The 20,271-nt window shown below is 43.9% G+C and overlaps 1 protein-coding gene across 1 annotated transcript; it reads left to right on the top strand.

Annotated features, from left to right (window-relative positions):
- The first annotated feature begins 1,029 nt into the window (after positions 1-1,029).
- On the top strand, positions 1,030-20,076 carry sema6d (semaphorin 6D). The gene is made up of 20 exons (XM_079238204.1): positions 1,030-1,112; positions 7,316-7,487; positions 7,952-8,063; positions 8,683-8,743; positions 9,000-9,062; positions 9,194-9,295; positions 9,493-9,583; positions 9,813-9,932; positions 10,253-10,341; positions 11,132-11,349; positions 11,428-11,559; positions 12,232-12,387; positions 12,767-12,940; positions 13,243-13,383; positions 13,590-13,667; positions 13,790-13,848; positions 14,436-14,492; positions 14,974-15,153; positions 16,117-16,358; positions 16,467-20,076. Exons 2-20 carry the CDS (start codon positions 7,364-7,366, stop codon positions 17,595-17,597), a joined length of 3,330 nt encoding a protein of 1,109 aa, XP_079094330.1. The 5' UTR covers positions 1,030-1,112; positions 7,316-7,363; the 3' UTR covers positions 17,598-20,076.
- The last annotated feature ends 195 nt before the right edge of the window (positions 20,077-20,271 follow it).

Here is a 20,271-nt window from a genome sequence, read left to right on the forward strand (position 1 = left end):
AAAGAGAGGGTGGGACAAGTGTGGACAAAGGCGTGCAAGAAGTGCCAAACCGGGATCAGGCAGATCAGCACCGTTTCCTGTCCAAGTATTGAGATGCAGATCCCACTCATGCAGCTCATCATGGGGGCTGACAGGAGTGTATGTGCTGGTGTGGGTGAGGATGCTCATATAGGAGAGATTCACACACATCCGCTAACCTGCCTCTCTAATGGGGTGCAAATGGGCCTCCTTTGTCCGGCCTTGTGGACCTGGCTGGGATGACCTGTCACATTCAATGATGGCTTCAGCTTGGCATGCAAACGGGAAGATGCTCACACAGATAAGCTGCTGTTTACGTATACATGTAGAACCCCTAAAGCCTGCGTGCAGAACGCCATATGGAAAAAGTGGAAATTTTACCTTACAGACATTATATCACAATAACAGTTTTATTTTGGTTACGTTTTGGCACAAAACTAGGTTTGTCATTCATATTCAGTTAGTTGTTTTGCATGTAAATCTTGATTAAAAGTTATGCTCAAGTGGTGCAGTTTAATTATGAGTGAAAAAAAAAAATCTGTTGCACGATGAATCACAATGTTTGTGCCAAATCATCTTAAATTCAAAGCTGTGTTTTACTTAGCAGCAGACTTGCTACAACTCCACTGAAATTATTTTAACTAGGCACTCTTCTTTTCTGGCTCGTGTTGGGGGATGGGGTTAACATAGGGAGAGGAAGGAGGGGGGGCAATATAGGGTCACACACAGGAGGAGAACTGAGAGGGAAGGAGAGGAGGATGGGGGGGGGGGGGGGGTCGCTTTTTCTTCAACCTCGAGGAAAGAAAGGAAGGAAGCCAGAGCAAGGAAGAGAGAGAAGCCCAAACCAACCGGGGAGAGATGGATGATGGGGGGGAGGGACTGGAGCAAGAGCGCTCCTTATTGGTAGGCTGTGGTTCTCGCACTGGGTGGATTGACTTAGCACGGGTCGAATTACACCCATTGCCGTGCATTAGTTTGTTTTTCTCCCAGCCAGGAGAAATTGATTCACTACAGAGAGACAGATATTTCTTTGACTTCTTTCTTGGGATTTACAGCAACGCATAAGGATACAAAAACCAATCCTTTCAGATGAGGTGAGTCCTGCAGCTGCCTGGATTCTACTTTGTTGCGCCGTTTTTCTTTTCTTTTTTTTTTTTTTCTTTTGCAGTGAAAGTCGAGTGGGGGAAACTAGAGAAGTCTTTGCTGGAAAAACAAAATATTCCATCTGACCACGTCGCCGTGCTGCTGTTAAATATGTGATTGCAGGACAGAAATAGTTTGTTTACTATTCATGGTTTTTTTTTTCTTTTCTCTTTTTACACGGGCTTCGGCTGCAGAGTAAAAACTCATTCATTTCTCTTCAAGCTGACTAAACGAATCTCTTTCCCATAAAAAATCAGATACAAGAGAGGATTAACTAAAATCAAAACAACGCATCGCATTTAAATATGAGTCGCTACCCTCGTATCGAAATATAACTAGTTCAATCAAGCTCCGTGAACGCACCATTGAACTGTATCTAAAACCAGTGAACTCCAAGTTGTTGTGAGATAAGCAAACAGCGCGAAGAGTTTGGGGTAAGACTGATCTTTGTAAAGGGCTATTATAGTTGTTGGATGTGCGCAACATTTAAGCCCTGCACGCGCCATTCTTTTCATTTTATATTCAATGATTGTAGAAGAGAGCGACGCGCAGTGAGGACAGCGCATCGTTCATGTTTATGTCTTTTCCCTCTGCTTTCCAAAGTTAACCGTAGTGGAAAGGGTCTGGTGTGTTAGTGCACGAGCGAAGGGAGGGGAGGGGGAGGAGGGGGGGGGGGGGGGGGGGGGGGGCTGTGTGGTCGTGGCAGAGCTTTGAAGATCACTCATCAGAGCGAAAGGGGCCCGGGGACGAAGACAGTCCAAATGCTCCTGTGTGCTGAACGGAGCTGAAATCTGTGCGCAACTGGATATAAAAAAAAAGGGGGAAAGTGGGGGTCCGGATGGAGTTTAAAAAAGCAGGAGTATTACACACTGGGGTTTTTCTCACTAATGGATTATCAAAGGAATATGACATTAAGTCGGACTGCTCCGTTCACGCGTGAATTTGGATACTTGAGGTAAGTGTCCTGTGTGTGCTTTTTTTTTCCTTAGAAATTATCGATAAAGTGTATTAATTTTTAGCTCTAAGAATCCACTCATTGTGTTGTATTATTAATGTAGACCTTGGATTTCAGAAAGGACACATAATACTGTCCTCCTATCCGGAGAACTACTTTGCGAATAAATATGAATCATTTTTAAAATAAAAAACGTACACATTTCCTAAAAAAAAACTTGTGAAAATAAAAGAAAAGATGACTACGATACCAATATACTGTAAAGAAAAAAAAAAGACCTACTGGGACCTTTCCTTTTGACAGGTATCCTTATTGTTTGCTCCAATCGCAAAGGCTCATTTAATCTTTTACTATTAAAGTCACAAGTTTTGCAAGATTCCTCAATGATCTGATGAAAGCGTTTGTGCCATTAAAAGATTAAATGAAACTCATTTTGACGGACGGGTAAACATGGCTGTTAAACAATAAAGGGGAGTGGAGACGGAGAGTTAACGGGGATGATGTTGTTCCTCCTTTTTTCTTTAAACCCCCCTAATCTTTTTTTTAATATCTCCAACATTTTTACGCCATCCTGGAATTGGGTAATAAATGGATGCGTTCTCAGCCGTTTTGGAGGTAGAGGAAGCCCATCCTTTTGGATGAATGAAGAGCTGTGGAGGCAGTTAAATGCAACCCCATCACTGTTGTCACTCCACTGCTGTCCCTCGCGTCTTTGTTGTCTTTTGTATGAGTCCTACATGTGGACTAAAGGGATATGAAAAGATTTACCACGGACCAAAGTTGAATGCCTTTACGCTTCGGTCAGCACAATGCAAACATTAATGCATCGGGTATGTGCGAGAACTGTGCGCAAAACAAGGGCAGAAAACCCACGTGCAAAACTTCAAAATGAAAATCAACTGCTAATGAAGAAACGGGAGAGGGGAAAAATGGTAAATGTAAGCATGTGGAAGTCGTCTATGTGCTAAAGGGTATGAGCCAAAAAAAAGGAAGAAAATCAGCTAAATCTCTTCTTTTTAAACTGACCTGATTTGGTTACATTTTACAGTAAAAATATTCAAACATTAGCTGTGGTGGATTGTAATTAAAACGTTGGCTCTATATCCTAAAACCAGTTCAATCCATGTCCAGAAATAAACAGGACTCTGAAGCACATCTCCCTGAAAATCTGAAGTGTCTGAACTCTGGGATCAGAGAGCTTTTCTTATACTGTAATTACAAACTAGATATTGGCAGGAACACCATACGATGGCTGGCTCAAACATCAGAACAAGCCTTTGCTTCTCCTTTTTTTTTTCTCCTTTTTTTGACAGCACAGCTGGCTGGTGTGTTTCACTTTGCCTCACTGGCCATGGGGTCAGTACTCAGTGACCAGAACGACCACCGTTAACCTCCACTGCAGCCATCTGTAACCCCGGAACAACCACCATTAAACCATACAGTGATCAGTGTTAACCCTTTATAGCCTCTTGGCCCCCCCTAAACTGCTGATCACATATCAGGTCTCTCCGTGCTTAATTGGTGGAGTGGTAAAAGTTTGACCATGTGTGCAGCATTTGGAGTCAGTATGTTTATTTAGTTTGCTTTGTTCTCTTAGAAGTCCCTTTTAGGAGCCCCCCCAACACAGACCTATCAAACACAGGTCCACTGATCGGGGGTGGAGCTCTATTGTGTGGAGTTGCCCAAAGCCCCTTTTGTTTCTTGGTCACACCTGCAGCTTATGGCTTTTGTGCTCTACCATAACAGAGCTGCTGCTGAGAACAGCCTTTCTCGTGTTTCACTCCTCTTCTTGTCAAGGTAGAAGGGAAGCAACGGAGTAGGGTGGCACAGCCTTTCCCTTTCTGCCAAATATTTGAATCAACAAGTCCAACCAAGCTCAGAAGAAGTTCTTCAGAAATGGTGTATAATTAGGGGGAATGCTGCTCGTAGCTGAAGTAGGAAAAAGCAGTAGTTATCATTTTTGGGCCTGTGTGGAAACTGCTCTAATCATCTGGCTGACTCACTCTCCAGTGTGACTGCATCTGGATTAATTTCCCAGAGCCACATAAGAGAGCTGTGACAAGCATGTTACAGGATGTATGCAGCTTTGGAAGGACAGTCACGCATGCCAACATGTGCATGTACCCATACACAAAGCAAGAGGAATGAAATGTCTGAAACTCAACTCCTGGGTTATCTGATTTCCAGTGTTGTTTGGTTTACAGCTCAGCATGGTGCAAGATGACAACTAAAGCAGCCTCAAGCAGCAGCAGCCATTGTTCTGCTGGGATTACATTCACCCATCACATTCACACACAATTTACGAAACCTCACGCAACACTGTTGTTTTGCCATCCTTTTATTATCCCGCCAATTCCTCCGAGTAGGACCTCTCTGCAACAAAAAAAAAAAAACCAAACAAAACACATCCATCCACTGCACCAGTGGAGGACGCGTTACGGGTTACACGTGCCAGTGAAAGCGCAGCTAAGAGGAGAACGAGTGTTAATCTACCATTTTTTAAGCCTGGAACATTAAAGCTCGAGCTGTAACTACCAGAACTCGGCTACAGACCCTACACCCACCATCAGCTGAAATAGAAATCCATCAGACCCCCCCTCCCTCGTTCCCCCTTCCCCTCCCTGTGTTTAACACCATGGGTCTGAGCCAACAACATCAGCAGTGAAAGTGCGTGGTTGTAAGGACACTGAAAAGCCTGTAATAACAGAGGTAGAATGAGGCAGGACTGAATGGTTGCGTGACAAGCCTCGCGTCGCCAGACTTGTTGAGACCTATATGTGCTACACACACACGCACGCACGCACGCATACTTGAGGGCAGGAACCAAAGAGTGCAAAGTTATAGCCATAAACACAAACTGGGCCCACATGAGATTGAAAAGTAATTTCAGATGACTGACCTTTGGATGTCTTATGTTGCTCCTTTACATGCATGTTTCTACTGGAAGCCAATGCCTCTGCTTTATGGCTATGTATGACTATTACCATCCAAGGAATTATGGGAGATTGCAGTTGAGCTTCTGCCTCTGTATGAGTGTTTCTATGCTGCATTTTTTAGTAATGAAGAAGGGCAACAAAAAGTTGGTATAAATATAAGTGCTTATGAAGTGAAGGACGGAATTTTTTACAGAAGTAAGGAAATGATTTGCCAAGTTTGGGCTCGCCGTACAGCCTGCAGTGTGCATGATAGCAACATACAATAGAACTGCAGAGCTTGGTGTATTTACTTTTCACTCTGCTTTTTTTTTTCCTTGTTGTTGAGCATTTGGTATCTATTCTTGTCCCAGGCTTCTTCTCAAAACTCAGCAATTTATTGCCCAGGTTTTAAAATAGCAAAACCGAAGGTACAACAAAAAATAGATGCAATACTTGTAAAGAGGACCACTGCCTCTCTTTTCAGAGCAGCGGTATCATTCCTCATTTGGACTAAGTTCCTGACAGGTGCTGTGTTTAGATCTGGGAGCCAGCATGTATGGATCTGCAGATTGTTTCTGTCCAGACATCCATTTGTACCTAGATTAGATGTAGTGTTTGCGTGTAAATACTGATTAAACACAGGGGAGAGAGAGCAACCTTTAGGCCCTCATAAACTTCCTATTTTGTCAAGACATCAAACCCCTAATTTAACTAATATGTGGACTGATGGAGCTGAAGCGCCGTTGCATGCAGGCCTCTTAATGACGCTGCTCTTTCAGAAAGGCCTCGGCATCCCACTGAGCACTGAATAGCCATGATTACACACAAAACACATTGTCATTACTCTGATTCCATCACACTACTTCCTGACCTCTAACATCTGTTAGGGCCAACACTGGATTATCAGTTCATGTGCAAAACAAAAAAAGCTGTTTTATATCAACATGCTGGCATGAATGTTGTCTTGCCGACTACAGTGATTGTTGCCGTCATGTGAACCTCTCATACGGTGTCCTCCGCGCTTTCACAACTAAGCGTGTCATAATTAATTCACTTGACAACCATATGTTTCATTGTTTATTCAGTATTTTCATCGGAGACGTATTCCAGAGGTGCACGAGAAAGATGAAATGATCAGTTTAGCTTTACAAAGTGCTCGCTTTGCTACAGGGGGATATGGTAAAAGTCCATAGATTGTCTTTTCTGGCTGCTGATCAGCCATGTTTCCTGTGTGGATCAATCAAAGCGCTAATGGCTTGGCGGGCCGGGCTCACAGACAGCACTGGAGCAGGTGTGCTTTGGGGCTAATTGAAAAATGAGTCAATACTGTGCGTGTGTGTTTCCCTCGCACACACATCCACACATAGCCGTCTTTGCATAATAGCATTTGAAAGAGCGATTATGTATGTGCAGTCTTGTGTGTGTGTGTGTGTGTGTGTGTGCGCGCGAACCCCGGTGTGCTCCCAGCTAATCCATCCCTCTAACTGTGTGACGTCTCCCAGTAAATTGTTTATATCCGTTCAGGCTTTGACTGCATGAATAATTCGTTTGCCTTATAAATATTTGAATGTACACCGGTCATTAATATGCACAGACACAGTCTGTCTCTAAAGTACTCCTTCACACACACTAACGTACACACTAAACCCCTGCCACTCCTACGATAAATTATTACCAATGCAGCTGTTGGTGGATCTTGTCTGCAATCAGAAGCTGCGCAAACTATTATTCAGAAAAACGAGCGTGTCAGAACAACCATACGCAAGCAGGAAGCTGCAATGCAAATGTGAGCGAAATGAGTCATGAAGCGCGCCAGCTCGAGGGAAAGGTTGGAGCGAAACCAGCCAATCGAGCCCTGATGGAAGTCTGCTAAGGTCAGAGCGAAGGCTACTCTGATGGCGATGAAGCTGCAGTGTACTGATTAGTGTTGAGCCTGGCCCAGTAGAACCAATCAGGGCACAGATGTACTGAGACAGCAGGCCTGCCACGTTCCTAACAGGGTGGACTTCCGCTGCATCCAACACACACGGAGACGCCCCGCCGGTCAGTTGGCTGACCTTCCCTCAGACAGCAGATGCAGGGAGAAGTGGAGGGGAAGTCGTGTCACTGAGAGCGCTATCATCAATAAATCAAAGGATGTTTTTTTTTTTTAAGCATAGTCTGGTTTCGGATCATGAGATTAAAGTTAAACCCAGTGTGGTAAATATACCAAGAAATTTATTAGACGGCAGACAACAAATCATGGGCAATGTGTGTGTGTGTGTGTGTGTGTGTGTGTCTCCAGGTAACATCTCCAGCAGTGTGAAACAGGAAGTGTCGTCTGTGAGCAGCCATGGGCCAGAGAGCTGCGCTTCTGCTCAGCGAGCTTCTGCTGCTGTTGCTGACAGCCTCTCGCTCCCTCCTCGCAGTCAGCTTCCCGGAGGACGCCGTGCCCCTCGATGTCGTCGATGCGCACTGTAAGTACATGTGCAAAACGGGCCCCGCAAGAGATGCGGGTTCAGATCACAGAAACAAAGTGCTCTTTTTAGACATACATGTTGAGTTCTACACACAGAAGTCAAACAAAATGTTCCCTGTTGTGACATCAGCGGTTCAGACAGGAGCGTGCTCCATTCAGACTCATAAAGTCGGTCTGCTGCATGGTCAGTTGTAGCATTAAGTAGATTTCATCTTCATTTCTGTGATGTACTGGAACAACACAGAGAGATGTGCTGACATAAGCAGCCATTGCTGCGCACACACACAACACAGCGAAACACAGGTATGTGTGTAGAGAATACGCAATACAGTATGTATCAGATCAGCAGCAGAATATTCATGTTAAACCTGCATATTTGTGCAAATTGAAGTAACAGCAGAGTGTTCATTACTATTATTTTCATTATTAATAAAAATGAATTCCATGTGGGTTTGTGTGCAGTTTCACGGCGGTACCCTGTGTTCAGAGGCAGGCCCTCTGGCAACGAGTCACAGCATCACCTTGACTTTCAGCTGATGACAAAGATACAGGACACTCTGTTCATCGCTGGCAGGTATATTTAACGCACACACACACACCTGCTGTCTCTATCTGTCATCATTCTCTTCCACACATCCCACACACCAATACACTCAGTCACTCCTTGGCAGGTAAACAGAGGCATGAGGGCGAAAAAGCTCTTAGTGTTATTGGATCCCTGGCTTCTAGGCCTACATCTGATGTATATGGCCAGTATTGATCCAGTAAAGGCGTCTATCATGCTGGCCTGACGCACTGTCAGGGGTTTCTTGGCATCTTTACATGTCTTTTTTTTGTATTTATGGGCAGTGGGAGTAATGTGACTGCTAGCACTTATATTGTAGCAGAAAATCACCGCGACATCAACAGTATAAAACCTGTTCCTGAAGTCTGTAGGTTTACTATCAGGTGGACCATATTCTTGCTACTCTGCAAATTTAAGAGTCTAAAGAAGTGATGAGTAATCAAAACAATACTGGGTTGTCATTTAATACATGCTTCAAACTTCTAATACAGTGAATACAGCTTATAAAATATCCTCACAGCTATAATATAGATTGATTTTGGACTCATGCTAATGAGATGGGGAGAAAGCTTTACATTCATCCCACCTCACTCATCGCTGACCTGCATATTTCGTTGTCTGTCCACAGAGATCAGGTGTACCTAGTCAGTCTGAGAGAATCCTACAGGAATGAGATCATTCCTTACCGGGTAAGATTGTCACCACAAGCTGCTCTCTCAATCCACACACTCTAAAAGGGCTCCATCGCAAATACAGAGTCATTCATCACAAACTGGGCAGGTTGTAAAATGAGAGAGTGGGAAAAGGAAGGACCGCGTGTGTGTGTGTGTGTGTGTGTGTGTGTGTGTGTGTGTGTGTGTGTGTGTGTGTATATTTTGTCTGTATGCACTTGTCTAATACTCCCTTCTTTTTTTTTTTTTTTTTTTTTTTTTGCTTGGTTTATAGAAGTTAACATGGCGATCGGGCCAAACAGACAGAGAGATGTGTGCTGTCAAAGGAAAACACAGAGTATGTATCCAACAGAGAAAAGAAACTACACACACACACACACACACACAGATACATTTTATACAGATTGGAAGTTTAAACTGTACACAGAGGAGCTGGATTCCTCTCAACACATCATCATCTGTTTCCAGGATGAGTGCCACAATTTCATTAAAGTGCTGGTTCCCAGAAACGATGACCTGGTGTTCATCTGCGGCACCAATGGCTTCAACCCCATGTGCAGATACTACAGGGTCAGTATCCAGGCTCAAGAAGATCATCGAAATCTGGATTAGTGCTGCGTTAATCATCATTTTGGCAATGAAATCTCCATGCTAGTTGTTTTGAAATACATTTGGCTGTTTTTTTTTTTTGTACTGGTGCATCAGTGTGGCAGTGTTTTCATTTAATCTCCTGACAAACCTCCTCTAAATGTGTGGATTCCCTACAGCTGGATAACCTCGAGTTTGATGGGGAAGAGATCAATGGTCTGGCACGGTGCCCGTTCGACTCCAGGCAAACCAACGTTGCACTTTTTGCCGGTACAGGTCATATCGCACATCCACCTACACACACACACAGTTCCACAGAAGAACTACTTATGCTGTCATTATCACCTCTGTATCTTTGCTACAGTATAACTGCCTGCAGCAACAACAGCTCGACCAATTAAGCCTCATGAAAGAGGAGAAACAAAGCACTGTGTACTGTCGTTTTTTCTTACTTTGCTCCATTTGCTTATTTTTCTGCCTATTTTCTGCTCTCTTTTAGAGGGAAAGCTGTATTCTGCAACCGTAGCGGACTTCCAGGCCAGCGACTCCGTCATCTATCGTAGTATGGGTGATGGATCCGCCTTGAGAACCATCAAATACGACTCCAAATGGCTGAAAGGTAAGAAAATACCTCACCGTCGCTCTGAATCTTTGATTCTTTCTCCTCCTGGGGATGCATGTACCAACCTGCCAGAAAATTACATTCCCATGCTAGCTTCACATGTGGATGTTAGAGCTGGTTTTTTTTTTTTTTTTGGAGTGACAGAGAGTTCTCCTGTCTTCCCAAGCTCCAAGGGAATATGGCCCGTTCTCTCCCAAGCAATCTAGGTCAACGCTGTCATATACTGCCTCATACAAATCTCTAAAATATTCAACATGCACAGCGGTGGTGACGGTGCAGAAATATACTTGAACTCTGTGCTTCTGTTTCTCTTTTAGAACCTCATTTCTTGCATGCAGCAGAGTATGGGAATTACGTGTACTTCTTCTACCGAGAGATTGCGGTGGAACACAGCAATCTGGGAAAGGTACGCACCTGCTATTTGTAAGGCATTACATGTTCCTCACAGATAACATATGCAGGTCCTTATCCAAAAAAAAAAAAAAGGATTACACTTCACTGGATGCATGCGTTTCTGCCACAAATGGACCCGGCAGTAATGGGACCCGTTCAGGCGATGGCTCTAAATCACATCAGAATGCACAAGAAATTTGAACAACTAGTGTTTTCTGGGAATGCTCACTTATGTAAAACCATTACACAGCCAGAGGATTTGTCTCTCAGAGACTGCAGACTTTGTGTTGTTTTCTCGCTCCAACACACACTCATGTACAGGGAATTACTGCAAGATGTTGCATGTTTGAGGCTAACTTCACATCTGACCATGCGTCATCAGCCGTTCTGACTGAGCCACAGGAAGCCAGGACCCTCCATCAGCCACCAGCTACTAAATATTTCAACCCTACTAATGCTGGGGTGACACCTGGCCTCTGATGGAGGTTTGCACTGGTAAATTATTAAAACCATCTAAGCCAACTTGCTTTATGCACCTCATTTATGCTCTGCGCCTCGGTAATATGTGCATTCAAACACACAGTGCTGCTTTACGTCACTTCAGACCATCTTCATTCTACACTCTTCTTCAGTTTGGGCGTACAGTCCAAGTTAAATGTGAAAGTGTGTTAAGTAATTTGTGCTGAGTCGCTGCAGGATGGAGTTATTCATTATTCATCATGTTGAAGTGTTTTTAGTGACTCGCTGAGATGCCTTCCTTGTCCACCCGCCTCAGTCCTCTCCCAAACCTCTGCCTTTCGCAGGTCGTGTATTCTCGCGTGGCCCGAATCTGTAAAAATGACGTCGGAGGGTCACAGCGGGTGCTGGAGAAGCACTGGACGTCTTTTGTGAAAGCCAGGCTGAACTGCTCCGTGCCAGGGGAGTCCTTCTTCTACTTTGACGTGCTTCAGTCCATCACTGACATCATTGACATCGATGGCGTCCCCTCGGTGGTGGGTGTGTTCACCACTCAGATGAACAGGTGAGCCAAAGCCGCAGTCAGTTCTGATGAGCACCGACGAGGATGGACGTTTACGCCGACGTATTTAATCCTCTGCAGCATCCCAGGGTCAGCGGTGTGTGCCTTCTCCATGGCGGACATAGAAAAAGTATTCTTGGGCCGCTTTAAAGAGCAGAAGACCCCTGATTCTGTGTGGACTCCATTTCCAGACGAGAAGCTGCCCAAACCTCGGTAAGTGGTGGTGATTGGGGGGTTTTTTGTTTTTTTTTTCCCTCTATGTTTAAAACCTTCCAACACACACATAGGGAGCATGAAAGCAAAACAGAAGAGCGAAGCTTCAGAAATATTTTCACATCCTAAATATGGCATCTCTTTAAGGCAGCAGGTGTTTAACACAGCAGCTGTTAACCACCTGTCACTTTTCTCCCGTTATTTATCCTCCGTCCAGGTTGGACTCAGTAATATCAAACCTTTTTTTTTTTTTTTTTTATAACTAGTAAGGGACCAGGTTATTAGCTTTGACCCAGCACACGCATTCACCATCTGCTGTTTATTAAATTATTAATTTGGCCTAATTAGATGCGCTGAATATTTAACCTGTTTACAGTCAGCGCGTATACGTGGAGTCCTGCCCTGCGTCCAAAAACACAAAGTCCATGAAGCACCTCATTACCTCAGTAAATCATTGATGGTGGATAATCATGCATATGTATTTTTCATGTTTCCAGCCGAGGCCTTTTTGTGATCCTAATAAGCACCTGCTACTCCCTCCCCACCCCACCCACCCACATTGCACTTTTCCATCCATTTCATTGCACGGTATTATTATTATTCCCTGGTGTGTGATCGTATAGGCTGAGCTCTGACCTGTTGCCCTCTGTGCTTGAACACTCTGTATCCCAGACCCGGGAGCTGCGCAGGTCACGGTCCAGCTGCGTCCTTTAAGAGCTCCATCGAGTTCCCGGACGATACCCTGCAGTTCATCAAGTCCCACCCCCTTATGGATACAGCTGTGCCTTCTATCGGGGATGAGCCTTGGTTCACCAAAACACGTGTCCGGTAAATACACAAGGAATAAATGTAGTGGTGCGCATGGGCTTTTCCCAAATCTATATGTTGGAATTCTTTTGTTTGAGGGGGTTTTTACCTTTCTACCAGTAACAAATGCTAACTTCTCCAGTTAGGCAGCTGTTTGAACCCAGCCAAGGTTTTAAGGCAGTTTTCAGTTCAGTCGTATTATATCCATACAGAATATAAGGATTTACACGCATCAACTCCTTTAAACTGTTGAGGGGGAATATTAGGCAAATGAGGCTTTGTGTTAATGTTTAGTAAGTCAACAGTCAGAAGGGATTTATATTCTCCCATGAACACACACATGCTTTGCTGTTCAGGAAGGGATTCATTCTATTAAGACATGACTCTGATGTTTGTAAAGGTACAGGCTGACAGCGCTGGCTGTGGACAATGAAGCAGGACCCAACAAGAAGTACACAGTGGTGTTCATCGGAGCTGAGTCTGGGGTCATCCTGAAGGTTTTAGCCAAGACCTCCTCTGTATCCCTGAATGACAGCCTGCTCCTGGAGGAGATAGATGTCTTCAACAGGGCCAAGTAGGCATACACTTACTTTTTAACCTCTGTCTGGCTTTCTTCTATGTTTTTCTTCCTCTTCTGGGAGAAAACAGTCAGCAGGCGGCACCGCCTGTTTGCTGCCTCTTTTTTTTTAAATTTGCGATTATTTGTGTGAGCGAGCGAGCACGCTGTCGTGTGTCGGAGGTTAAAATCCTGTTAAACCGTGAGAGAAAGCTTTATGTGGCTCCTCCACCTAACAAGTGATTAAATCTACTGGGACCGAAATAGAAGACAGACTTATCTGACAGAGCTCTGATTAGGTTTCTCACGTCCCTTTCCAGGTGCCTGTCTAGTAGAGAGGATGACAAGCGTGTCCTCTCGCTGCACGTGGACAAAGACACACACAGCCTTTATGTCGCCTATTCAAGCTGTGTCGTCCGTGTTCCACTGAGCCGCTGTGAAAGGCACTCTTCCTGCCACAAGTAAGTGACGCCTTGCCGAGCACGTAGGGTCAGTCATAGGTTTGTGACTTGCTTTGTTTTTCAAGTAAATGCCATAAAGGGAATGATAACAGCTTCAGCTGATGTGATGCAGTTAATGTTCAGTCAGTCACAAATGATAATGGTGCTCATTCCGGTATGATAAAAGCAGGTGTGATTGTGTGTGTGTGTGCTTGGTGTGACATCAGGTCCTGCATCGCATCAAGGGATCCTTATTGTGGCTGGAAGCCTCACGGAGCTTGTGAGAGGATACAGTCGGGTGTCCTGTGAGTCTCAAGTCCAAGATGCAATATGAACCACAAATATTAGAGATGAGAAAACAAGAATATAAGAATTTGTTGCACCTTTTTTGATTAATATCCTAGTCCTGTCTCTTCTCTGTTTTCAGGACTGGATATGAGCAAGATGTCGAATTTGGAAACACTGCTCACCTTGGAGACTGTCAAGGTATAAATCTCATATCCATGCCATGCCATCTATCCTGAGGCATACGCAGACAAATACACGGTGCACATACTTACTCACATTGTATGCAAATGCCACACAAACTCATCTTCACACACACCACCATGAGCTTGCACACTCACACCACAATAACCACTCCAGTAACTTGCCCCTACATGAGTCTATGTGCAGTATTAACACACACATCCACATACAGTACATGGCCACTTGTAACTAATGCCACCTGTGAGGCACAAACATGGACATGTACAATTTCAGGTCATGTTCAGCTGGTGCAAGTGATTATAGTCTTATGTTTCACGGCCAGAAAAAGCGCCTTTGCTATTTTCACTTAAATGCATCGTTGCATTCATGTGTATCAGCTAAACATGACCCAGGCTGAACCTCAGCGCAGATCAGAACCAGAGGGCTTCCAGTGAGAAAATGACACGGCTAGCGAGTGCTACATATCTGTATTGTTAAACTGCACTCTTTAGTGTCTCTTTTAGGGTTTTGGTTTTCATTTTTATTTATTTATTTTTACTTCTGAATTCCCTTATAATGATTTCTTGTCCTTTTAATTCTTTTAGCGTTTTTGGGCACTACTTCAGCGCCAGATTACAAATCATTTGGCGACCCTACCTCTGGTTAGTTTGATCTTTTACTCAAATGGTTTCTTTCCTTGAGTTCAGCATTTCCAATTCTTTCTTTCCACCACCGCTACCTTTCATCTTTGGTACCAAATGCCTCCTGAATGCTAATGCTTCATTTTCCATCAGCATCATCATCAACAGTTTAACTACCAGGCGACATCAGTGCTCTGTCTCAGCACAGATTCACTGCCCCCTTTCTCTGATCCATTTACTCTCATGCATGCCCACCCATCATCCCCCTGGCATCCTCACTGTTGTGTACCAGCTCCTCCTCCTTTTTTTCCCTTTCTCTAATAAAGAAACAAAGATGTGATCATTTGTCTATAAATGTGAAAACATTATGATAAGTGTTATAAGTTGTTTTTTTTTGTTTTTTTTTTTACCACACACACTGTTCATGCCTACTAACTGGGATGATAACAGAATGCTTTACACTCATCTGCACAGTTTGTTAACCGTTTGTTTGTCACCACAGACATGGAGTTTTCATCAGCGCCAGTCACTGTCCAGCCCAGTGGGCCCATACACCCCCCAGTACTCATACCCACTCAGAGCCCCAGTTCTGAGCCTGGTCCAGAGCTCTACGGCTCACGCTTTGTGCTGCAGGATGACCCAGCCACCCATTCTTTAGGCTCTATCCCAGGGGGGCAAGAGGGTAAGGCCCACAGGGAGGCAGCCAGCATGCTGCATTGAGCCTGATCAGATAGCTGCCAGCTACTCTCCTAAAAATCAGCAACACTACATGCACGTAGTGGCCGTTAAACTTTCCATTAGCTAACATGACATTTCAATTTAGTCTCTATTTATTAAGCTGACATTTTCATACATAATTTATGTTGCTATGCATATTTAATTTTCTTGTCACCTTTTTTCTAATTTTCTTGCGTTTCTTACTTTCTTTGTTTTTAAATCATTTGGTCTTTGATTGAATTACTGAACTTCCATTTACTAGTCTTACTGTTTCTTAGAATTTCCTCTTACACTTTTGGTTAGCTTTTCTTTCTGCCATTGTATATTTTTTAACTAGCTGTAGTGACAGTTTACTCTGGCTGGTAGATCATTGACTGGGCCTGTGATGCCACATCACTATTGTGGCCGCACAATGGATGACTAACTCTTTCAATGTCTGTGGTTACTAACAAATCCTATGTAGAGCAGCAGTTATTTGGAAATGCTGCCTCTCTGTCCTCTGACCACTTTTCTGCTGGTTGATCACTTTAGCAAAACCATTGATTTGACTCGCTATTATCTCAGATACGAGTGCACTCCTTACCCTTTGGTACTGGATGCATGACGCAGTTTCTTTTGGAACGTGGTTCAAGGCAACATGTCTTCCTTGCTAAACTAACATATCAGTCTTTCCTGTGAAATAATTGTGGGTACACAATGCAGGTTTTTCCTCCTTCATCACAGTTTAGATGACTAGTTTATGGAATCTGGCTGTGATTGACTACATGGTTACCTTTTTATGGGAGGATTGTTCAAGCAGAGTGTCACGCATGATTGTTTTCACACACAAACATGCACATTTCTGCACTGTGAAACTGGAGAAAAATGCATTATTTAGTAGTTTAAATAAGTGTGTAAGGGGGTTAATTAATGCTTCATTGTTTTGTAGGTGTGTGGGATAACCATACAGGTGATACCAACCAAATGGTCCACATGAACATCCTCATCACCTGCGTCTTTGCTGCTTTCCTAACGGGTGCTCTTCTGGCTGGTCTGATTGTGTTTTGCTACCGTGACTCTTTTCTCCGCAAACCAAGACATGTCCACAAGGATGCAGAGTCTGCACCCTCCTGCTCTGACTCCACCGGGAGTTTTGTCAAGCTCAATGGCCTCTTCGACAGCCCTGTTAAGGTACGGCCCTCTAAACAACTCCTATGCTACATTATATCTGAAAACCAGTGACTGAACAAGATGAGACTTTCATAATCATACTCTTTTGGTTTTGTATCATGTTCTTAGGAGTACCAAACCAATATTGATTCTCCCAAGCTGTATACCAATCTGCTGAGCAATGGCAAAGACTTGAATACGCCAAATGGTGACACAAAGACCATGATTCTGCGGGACGGCTGTCAACCTCCAGAGCTGGCGGCTCTGCCCACACCTGAGTCTACACCTGTGCTTCAGCAGAAAGGCCTACAGCCCATCAAGAACCAGTGGGAGAGGGCACACGGGAAGGTCAGTGGTCCAAGAAAGGAGCCCAACTCATCGGCCAAGAGTCCACAGTTTCTTCCTTCCTCTCCTGCTACTGCTAATGCAAACTCCCACCACCCTCATCTTGCCCTGGGACACTCCCACATCCCTAGTGCAGTTGTCTTGCCCAATGCCACACATGATCACCCTACCTTTGACGACGTAGATGAGGCTCTGCCCCATTCATCTGAAAAGAAACTAAAGAATCCAGACTCTAAGGGAAGTAGGAAGGATCAGAAGAGGTCTGTGGATGCCCGGAATACTCTAAATGACCTTTTAAAACACCTAAATGACTCTGTAGCCAGCCCCAAGGCCATTCTTCAAGAGGGATCTGGGTCCCGGCCAAGGCCTCAGCTCACACTGGAGCCCATGGAAGAACTGACTGAAGTACCTCCCAAGGTGCCCAGTCGGGAGGCTTCCTTGTACTCTCCCTCCTCCTCCCTCCCAAGGCACAGCCCCACTAAGAGGGTTGATGTGCCAATGCCCACAACTCCCACTACACCAACGGGAAGCCTGAGCATGGGGGGCACCCTAGAAAGGCAAAGAGGGGGCTACCAACTTCACCGGAGTGCCTCTCACAGGCACTCCTTATCCACTTCTCCAAATGCAGTAACCATGGGGGTGTCTGTGTCTCGCCAACACAGTATGAACAGAGGGGGTTACATGCCTCCAACACCACCCTCCAGACTTGACTCGCATGGCGCAGTGATGGCGCCAGGAATGCACTCACCCCACCCACCCTCTATGTCTCGACAAAGCAGCTACAGTGGGCATGGCTCCCTCCCTCGTACGGGCCTTAAACGGACCCCATCCATAAAGCCAGATGTGCCCCCTAAACCCAATGGGTTTTCTCAACAGACTCCACAAATGCGAGTGGTCAACAAGTACAGTTATTGAAACACCATGGACACTTCTGAGTGAGCTCATGACCTGTAGAGCACTCCACCCTGGGGGCTCGAGGTGTGTGGATGGGATAAGGCCTAGTGTGTGTTGGTGTATCAACTTGAGGTATGTTCCCCCTTTAAATGATATGCACAGTTACTCATACTAAAAAGGGAAAACCACACATGGCCAAAGATACTCACTGAGGTATCTATATCTTTGATACCCAACTCCCTCCCTGTGCCCAGTAGCCACATGATATGAACAGTGGACAGTGGTGAATCTGCTGCTACCCATTGTATCTGGGCTTGGGTGTCGCCCGTTCCAACATTAGGTACGAGGTTTAAGACACCAGCAGGGGCCACTAAGGCGTATGTGTATGTGGTACCAGGTCAAAAACAGTGGAATACTTGAAGAATGGGTCTCAATTGTTGCTGCCCTTGAGCACTGTCTTCCCACTAATGTGAACTGAACAGACCAGAGAGGTAGGTCATGCCTCTGGCAGTAAGATTGCAGATGGGAGGAAGATCAATAATCATTGTGTGTGAGTTGCTTTAGATACATATGACAACAAACAGCTGAATCAATCAGCAAGCAAAGAGCAAACGAGTGAAAATGAATGTGTTTGAATGTGTGTTATTTGACTGGAATAAAGATTTGTGCTAAAGCAGAACACATGATAGGCCTTCGAGAGTGGTGCCAGAGAATGCACCTTAATTCCCGTTGAAGACCTCAGTCACTGTCTTTCATTTCAAAGATATTGTCTCTTCTTTGGTCTTTTTTCAACCCATCTAAGCCAAGCCTGAACCCTTTCTGTTTGTCACTCTACACTGGTAATTAAATCGGGCTGTGGTGGAGCTGATTGTGCTGGGTGCATACCAAAACAGGGACTTTTTAACTCACTGGGAAATTTGACTCAATATTTTGCTGCTATTGGTTTTGGACATAGATTTCTGTCTTTGATACATTTCTTTCCTAAATCCAGCTAGGAAAGCCTCTGATATGGGTGTGCACATCTGCTTGTGGGTAAGAGTTGTATGTGTAATGCAGACACAGATCAAGAAGTTCAGATCTGAGCAACCAAGCACAGTGTTTAAACTGATGCGTGGGATAAAATGTTTCTCTCCCATTCTGAAACTTACCCAAACCTTCACTGCCCATTTGTAATTATTATACTGGTGATTCTTGAGTCGGTATGTAGCAGTAATCTTAAAAAAAAGAAAAACATCTCATTATACAAATGATTTTTAAACATTATGATTTTCTTTTTTTTTCATCTTATTTGAAAGAAGTTACCATGTAAAATTAAGGCAACACCAACGGTTTAGCCCATTTATAGGAAGTTAACATTTCAAGATACTTCTGTTAAACTTGTATACTCTAACAGAAGGACACTATAGTTTGCCTCCCGTATTAGTCTAGTATAATAAAACTGATGGTAACTACTGGATGGAACAGTACATGGATGCAACATCTTTGTCATCTGTTCTGCTTGTTCTGCATCCTACGTTCCCTGTGCAGCTTCCCTGCAAGTGGCCAGTGTACAATCAACGCAACATTTACCAATGTGTCCAAATGAGTCATGCTGGGAATGACAAGATCCTGTACATACTTAAATACTATAAATACGGAGTATAATATTTTTAGGCAAGTGAACCTGAATCTGTGCATTGTGTGCCTTATTCAAAGAAATGAACACATACAGTATTTGTAATATTGGCGATGTCGACTGGTCTTCTGTACGTTATTGTCATATGTTCTATAAATTATTTGAAATTCAGCAGGATGTGTGTCAAAAATCACTACCTAATTCATTCCACTTAGGAATGCCAGTCAAATATAAAGCAAGTTTTAAAACGCTTATTGGGAAATGAGTAAATTATTCTTTTTGCTGCCGGTGTGTAAAAAAACAAATTGTGTTATTCAACAACACAATGGTCGCCATGCAGTGAATGTATTTTCATGACCGTGGGATGTAGGATGGTCAGACCTTGCACTGTGGAGCGGTCGGCTCAATGCAGCACATCCTGCCTACAGCCAATGTATTAACACAGTGTTCACATAAAAGCTATCTCTTGGCATGGACAGCAGTGGTGCATAATCTGTATTTCCCCAGGATTGCAGTGACAAGAATCCTTTTTTTTTTTTTTTCCTTGGCCAGAAGGGACAACCGAGGGATCAATTCTCGTAGCAGTGCATACATGATTTGGGTGATTTTTGCAATCTTGTCTTGAGTGTCAGTTGCCTGTTTAGCCCAAAGCCACATTTTGTTTACAAGTGATGATTGTATGTAAAGACTTTCTGCCTGTCATCTAACCAGTGTTTGGGCTCTCTTTTCTACTCAGCACATACACACTTGACGTCGCAAACATGCACTCAACATACACTGCTCAACTGCCTTGTACATTGCAATATGACCTGGGTCTTTTTGTTGCAATCTAAACTGAAGCCTTTATTTTTCAGTCAGAGCTTGGTGTATGTGCAGATGAACGTTTGGGTTTGTTTTTTTTGTTTTTTTTTTAATTTTGTCATGTAATTTCAATTTAAATACTGTGCAACATGGCAATGCACAGCCAGCTGTATATCTGATCTCCAGAGTATTTGAGTGTATAGATATGTTGTATAGTTGTACTGTGAATGTGTAAATAATAATGTTCTTTTGTTTCATGTTTTTTGTTAATTTTTTTTA

Source organism: Telmatherina bonti, assembly GCF_933228915.1.
Source record: "Telmatherina bonti genome assembly, chromosome: 1".
Taxonomy (NCBI): Eukaryota; Metazoa; Chordata; class Actinopteri; order Atheriniformes; family Telmatherinidae; genus Telmatherina; species Telmatherina bonti.